At 52.9% G+C, this 6,746-nt stretch overlaps 1 protein-coding gene across 1 annotated transcript in view; it reads right to left on the bottom strand.

Annotated features, from left to right (window-relative positions):
* The window catches only part of Ehd1 (EH domain containing 1), a 23,649-nt gene continuing 16,903 nt past the window's right edge, over positions 1-6,746 (bottom strand). Inside the window, exons 3-5 of the mRNA XM_021152547.1 lie at positions 5,308-5,720; positions 2,409-2,573; positions 1-2,032 (exon numbers count right to left, since the gene is read on the bottom strand). Of these exons, the coding sequence (XP_021008206.1) occupies positions 1,508-2,032; positions 2,409-2,573; positions 5,308-5,720 (1,103 nt within the window). The 3' untranslated portion in view covers positions 1-1,507. The remainder of the gene's footprint in view (positions 2,033-2,408; positions 2,574-5,307; positions 5,721-6,746) is intronic.

Here is a 6,746-nt window from a genome sequence, read left to right as displayed (position 1 = left end):
GGCTTTGGCACAATTAAACTTTCTTTAATGCAAGAACCAGTCTTCACTCGGCCACTCCCTCTACAGGTGAGGAAGACATCTCACTCACCCTCAGCCAAGGAGTGGAGGGCTGAGGCAGGGAGGTAACAGGCCAGGCTGGAGCTCACCCTCAGCAGGGCCCAGAACAGTGCTGGGGGTTGGCAGGCAGCTCCCTGAAGCCCACCTGCAGTGTCAGAGGAGCAGGCTGCACTGCCCTACCCAGCTCAGTGGAAAGCCCACCCTGACAGCCAACCACTGGCCACAGGATGTGTCCAGGTCCCCCAGGCTACAGTGGGGTGACTAAAGTGGTCATTTGCTAGCTCAGGCTTCTTACTGCTCAGTCTGGGGCTCTCAGGACACCCAGACCTCCTTGGCTCAGCAGAGGAGGAGAGGAAGGAAATGACAGGGTGAGGGAAGGGGCTGGGTTTTCCCCTGTCGTGCTGCATGGACACTACACCCAGGCCAGAGCCACAGGCTTCCTCTTACCAGCCCCAGACCACCCCCAGGTCACAGGGCCTACTGCCTGCCCAAAGGCAGAGAGGGGCTCCAGGAAGCTGCCATAAAGGTTGACCTTGGTGTGTGGGGGGGTACATTTCAGACCCCTCTGAGCAGAAGCTGGAATGACCTCCCCTCAGCCAGAAAGCAAACTCAAGCCCTAGGATGTCAGCGCTATGCTGGCTCTGGGGTGGAAATGCTCCAAGGCTGGAGTATAGGAAAGAGGAGACAAAAATCACAGCTTTGAACGAGTGATGTAAAAGTTACTCAAAGTCTTGGTCAAGTATCAAGTGTCACTACAGAACACTAACTAGCTTATGCATTTTCCTAGAAGACACTGTCTTGCAACTCCTCCTGCCTCCACAACAAATAACAGTGGTTGGGTCTTCTACCTGTGGCTGCTGTGCTGGCTGGGGCGTCAGGGGATGTGGACAGAGTAAGGTGTGCACCCCACAGCACAGCACCGAGGACTGGAGTGGCTTAACCAAGCACAGAACATAGCTAGCAGGAAACAACCTGCTGCCCGTGAGGGAAGCCCCAGTCTAAAAACAAGCTGAAGGAGCAGGGACCTCCTGCTTACACAGCCCTGGGGCATCGGGCACAGGGGTGCCAGGGTGGGGTGGAGAGGTGCCTGACTTGGAGAGGGGAGAAGCTGAGTGTGGGGCTGTCAGACAGAAGAGGCAAGAAAGAAGGCTGCCTCTAATGTTATATATTAAAAATATCATGGTTCCTGTGCACAAAATCCCACTGTTCATATCCAAGCGTCACCCATGCCTCCCGCTGAACCCCGGAACAGCTTTAAAAGAAAGATGGTGGTTTTCCTATTCAAGAGCTGAGGAAACACCGCTCAGTCTTTATGGACCTTGAAAAATGGTGACCCTTTCCCTCCCCCAGTTTCTGCCCCTCCAGGCCCCAGCCCACCTGGGCAGACAGGAGCTGGTGGGGAGAAAGTGGCAGCAGCCCTGGGGGTTGTAGGGTATCTCAGGCACGGAAGTCACTCGTGCCTCCGTTTGGAGGGCGGAATGAGATGTGGAGGAAGGTCAGCGGGCAGCTCGTGGCCCTCTAGCTTCACCTTGATAAGGTGGTTGGCCAGGGCAAACTCCTCGTCATCCAGCAGGCCATCCTTGTCCACATCTGCCAACTTCCAGATCTTCCCCAGCACTGTGTTGGGCAGCTTGGACTTCACCATCTCCTTCTTGGCATTAGCACCTGTGATCTTGCCGTTGACAGGAGACAGTGTGTAGAAGATCTCATCATAGGTGGGCTTGTCCTTGCCAACTACCCACTCAACATCATCAATGCCCTCGCCAGCCCCCTCGCCGTAGCCATGCCCAAAAGGCCCATTCATGGTGCCATCAAAAGCACCACCCTTCACAGCCTGTGAGGGCATCAGGGACTCCTCCTGGCGCACCATCACCATCAGCCGAGCTATGTCGTTGGCCAGCATATCATCCACTGTATCCAGCAGCTTGGGCTTCAAGGCCTGGAATTTGCTGAAGTCCTGGGTCTGCAGGAGTTCCTGTGAGCGTAGAAGGAAGGAGAGGCCTAGATGGGGCAGTCCTCCAGACTCCAGACTGAGCTAGATTACCCAAGCAGGGGAGTGGGGCTTCCACTTACCAGTTCAGGCTACTGAGCTAGCGCCGCAGGCCTGAGCTCCTCACTCTGCATGAGGTCACAACCGCACTATCCTTGCTGGGCTATGAAGCTTCACCGACAGCCATGCCCCACCCCAAAGCTGAGTCACCACATTCCCCTTTTTCGTGTCAGTGTCTCGACCTAGGTCAACTCTGACTCGGATAGGGAACTGGTGACTAACCCAGCTGCTTCCTTTTGTAGAGGCCCCGTTCTATAGAGCTGGGTACCCAGCCCTGGGCAGGCTGGCCTGGTGACTGTACCTGCATCTTACGCAGGCTTGGGAAGTCGCCGGAAGAGATCTGGTGCTCCCGCTCGATCTTCTGGTAGATCTCTCCCAGGTTGTTCACCAGCTCTTTCTTCTTGCTCTCTTTCCCGAAAACATTGGGCATCTCCTTCTTGAGGGAGCTGATGATGTAGGCATGGACCTGAGGGAGGAAGCAGTGGGCATCAGGGACTTGCTTGACACACTGCCCTCAGGCAGGCAGCCTGCGATTCTGTCGAGGGTGACAGCTCACTGCCATGGGGAAGGAGGAGAGGAAAGATGCCTCTAACATGGGACACATGACGGACACTCTTTCTTGATTTTGTTTTTCAAAACAGGGTTTCTCTGTGTAGCCCTGGCTGTCCTAGAACTCACTCTGTTGACCACACTAGCCTCAAACTCAGAAATCCTCCTGCCTCTGCTTTTCAAGTACTGGGATTAAAGGTGTGTGCCACCACTGGCCTGGCAAAAACTGTCTGTCTGTCTGTCTGTCTATCTTTTTGTATATTGCTGTTTTGACTACATGTATGCCTGTGTGAGGGTTCTGGATCCCCTGGAGCTAAAGTTACAGACAGTTGGGGGTGCTGGGACTTGAACCTGAGTGTTGCTAACTGCTGAGTCATCTCTACAGCCCATTCTTGTACAAGTCATGGTGACATTCTAGAGACAACGACGCTAGAGTCTGTCATAAGCCGGGTGCTAAGAGGCACTCCCTTCTCATGCATCCAAATCTACTGTGGTCAGAGGAGGCTCAGAGGTTTGTCAAGAACTATTGTGGGGACTTCAGAGAGTGGACTACATCTCAGTTCTGCCTATTTTCTCCCCGAGCTGCCCCCTCCCAATAATATAAGCAACACACTGCAGAGCCATAGAAAGCTGTGAACGAGCCTCTGCCCAACATATATCTGTACAGTACATGGGAAGTCCCAAGTAGAATCCTACTTGAGTGATATGCCATGTGCCATCAAAACAGGCCAGGATGACTCAAGATGGGGAAACTCCATCCAGAGCGCCCCTCAACACGCCCACTGCTCCCTGCTCAGCCCGGGGCAGTCCTTCTCAATCCTGGGGTTGGCAACTCCAAGAAAGCTATGGTAGGCAGATCATACAAGCCCAGTCACACGTCTGTCTGCCTAAGCCAAGGAGTTACTTTCCCTCCAGGAAAAGCAGGCAGAGGGCTAAGAGCAGTGTGGAGGACACTGGAGACCACAGAGGTTCCAGGCGTGAGGCCAGTGGCTGTGAGAGTCGAGTGCTGCCTGACAGCTCTCCCTAGGACCTGGGCGGATCTCATGATCTTCTCATTGAGCTCCTTTCTCAGAACTGCTCAGCTCACGAGGTGACCACACATGTCTAGACTTTTGGAGATACTGAAAACCCCCCAGCCTAGGACCCTGGAGAGACGATGGGAAATGCCATAGGCTGGCTGCTACCTGGCCAGGTACCTGAGAGTGACAATGGCTGACACTTGGCAGTAGTAAAGGACAAAGCATCAGCCTTGGTTTCCTGACCAAAGCTCCCCCAAATATCCCATGACTGGCCTTGAGCAGAGGTGGGGGCCTGGGATCTAGTGTACAGACAGCAGCCTCCGCATTGCAAACAGCAGTGGAGCAGGGATGGCTGGGAAGCACCTTCTCTGGCCTCGAGGGGATTGTGTCAGTGGCCATAGGCACTTGGTGGCTATCTCTCCCACTCTATGTGACCCAGTCAGTTGTAAACACCCAACACTTTGAGATGTTATCCTGGAGACAGGGTACCTCATAGGACAGGTCTTCTGAGCTGAAAGCCAACCCCTTTCAAGAGAGGGGCCAGGCGAGAACCTACTTTTGTGTTTTGAGACCGTGTCTTGCTATGTTGTTCAGACTAGTCTCAAACTGTTCACGGGATCCTCCTGCCTCAGCATCCAGAGTAGTCTGATGATGGGTTCATTGTGGCATCTGCTTAGAGATGAAGAAACTGACTATGTCTAAGCACCTGAAGGGTCAGTGGGAACCCCTGCTCACTGTCTGGACTGGCTCACTACCCTAGCATCCACTCCATGTCAGCCCTTCACGTTCAAAGGGGCCACCTGAGCCATTACTGGAACAGTCCCTCCCAGTGACTATCTGGGCAAGCCACAATGCAGAGCCTCCTCCCCTAAGTCCACTGGTGGCACTGATCTTCATTTCCTATCTCTGGCCATTCTGAGTTCTCATGCAGGCTTAGTGGCCACTAAGGTTCCTGGGCTTCAAGCACCTCAGAAGCTGGTACTGGACCTGGTCCCAGCCTGTGCTCCCACAAATGGGAATAGGTGTTTATATGGCCTGTGCAGACAGCAGCCTCCAGGGATCTGGACGGTAGCATCCAGCACTTTCTTTTCTCTCGCTACTTCCTGTCCCAGCTTACCCAGCATGTCCTACGGAGGCCTCCCAAATCCCATCCCACCAGGATGGCTCCGCAGACCTCCACTCAGGCAGAAGCCTGTGGCTACTGAGCAATACCAAATAACCAATGCTTCTTTGTCTGTGCATTGTTCTTCCATGAAGGCTTGAATGGGGGCTGTGTGTCACTCCCTACCCAAGTAAGTCCACACTGTTCCGTGCCAAGCTGAGAACACTAGACTGCAATACACCCCAGGGGTTTGTTGAAGCCAAGCAGGCCAGCACATCCCCCTTGCCGTGGCCTCCTTTCTTCTGTAGTCACTTCTTGTCTGGTATTTCTAAGGTGTAAGCATGTTCTCCGCACTCTCTGATCTAGGTAGGGTGTAAGCCTCAGAAAGAACAGGCTCAGATGACCCAGGTAAAGGACCTTAGCGAGTCACAGGCTGCACAGTGGGTACACAGGACACACAGATAAAGTGATGTCGCAGAGCCCACGGCCTACCCTGGCCCCAGATGGCAGCCAGAGAGCCCACGGCCTACCTTGGCCAGCCTGGCCCGCTTGATGAGGTCATTGAGCTTCCTGAGGGCGGCGTTTCTCGGCAGAGACTGGATGTCTTTGAAGAGGTCCTGCTCCTCTGCCTCGAAGAGCTTCCGGTTGTCAGGGATGAGCAGTGGGTGTGACCAGAAGGAGCCGATGTAGACTCTGACCACCTCGGGGGTGTTGATGATCTTCCCCAGGGACCACATGAGGGCCCCGTACACTCGCATGAGCTGCTGCGTCTCGATCTGATCAGCCTTGTTCAGCACCACACGGATCTTGTCCTCGTGATTTTTGAGGGCCTTGATGACTTCTGAGAACTCGTCTGAGATGTCCAGCTTGTGGGCGTCGAACAGCAGGATGATGCGGTCCACACGCTCTGCGAACCACTCAAGGACAGCCGCAAAGTCATAACCTGAGGGAGGAGCAGGAGAGGGCTCAACACGGCTCCAAGGCCCAGGCTGCTCCAGAGCTTCTGAGCACCAGTGTGGCTGGAAGGTCTAGGCCGGAGGTTACTTTGTAAATTCCTAAAATGCTCTGATCTGAACACTACTATACAGCCCAAAGGCACACTCACCGGTCTTTCCTGCCTCAAGGGGTATTTTTACCCACGTGACATGCACAGATGCTCAGCCAAAGTAAGCCACTAGCTTATACTTAACAGCTCACTCAGCACAGTGACACAGGCACAGAGAAACCCACCAGCTCTGTGCCCCGAACAGCACAGTGACAATAAGCAGCAGCAATCAGCAGCTGCCATCTATCTGGTGTGTAAACGTCAGATCCTTGTACAAGCCTTGCTCATTTTCTACAATAGGGGCTGGCAAGCTCAGGACCAAAACTGGCCTATCATTTGCTTGTATGAATAAAGTTTTATTGAAACAAAGGCACTCATTTACATGGCTACGCCAACTTTTGTCTGTAATAGCTGAGTTTGATTGTTGCAGCAGAAACTAAAAGTTCTACATAGCTGACAATACTAATTCAAGAAAAAGGTTTGCTGACTTGTTCTCCAACAAGCCCTCAAAAGTACCTCAGACCACTTCCCTTTTGTGTAGGTCTTAAATGCTTCTCTAAAGCCAAGTTGCTGACTCTAGCCCTGAACCTTACTCTGTGCTGTTTCCCATCCCAATTAAAATGACCTTTGCCATCTAAGACATCTATGACAGAGACATAACTGAATTTCCTCATTAATGACTGACAGTACTATTAGCCAGGCATGGTGGTTGCTACATACTGGAAATCTTGGAAAGCAAAGGCAGAAAGATCAAGGTCGGGCTGGTGAGATGGCTCAGTGGATAAGAGCACTGACTGCTCTTCTGAAGGTCCTGAGTTCAAATCCCAGCAACTACATGGTGGCTCACAACCACCTGTAATGAGATCTGACGCTCTCTTCTGATATGTCAGAAGACAGCTACAGTGTAATTATGTATAATAATAA

The sequence above is a fragment of the Mus caroli genome, chromosome 19 (genome assembly GCF_900094665.2).
Source record: "Mus caroli chromosome 19, CAROLI_EIJ_v1.1, whole genome shotgun sequence".
Lineage (NCBI taxonomy): Eukaryota > Metazoa > Chordata > Mammalia > Rodentia > Muridae > Mus > Mus caroli.
The sequence above is the reverse complement of the archived record's forward strand: the minus strand, read 5'-3'. Positions and strand labels throughout refer to the sequence as shown.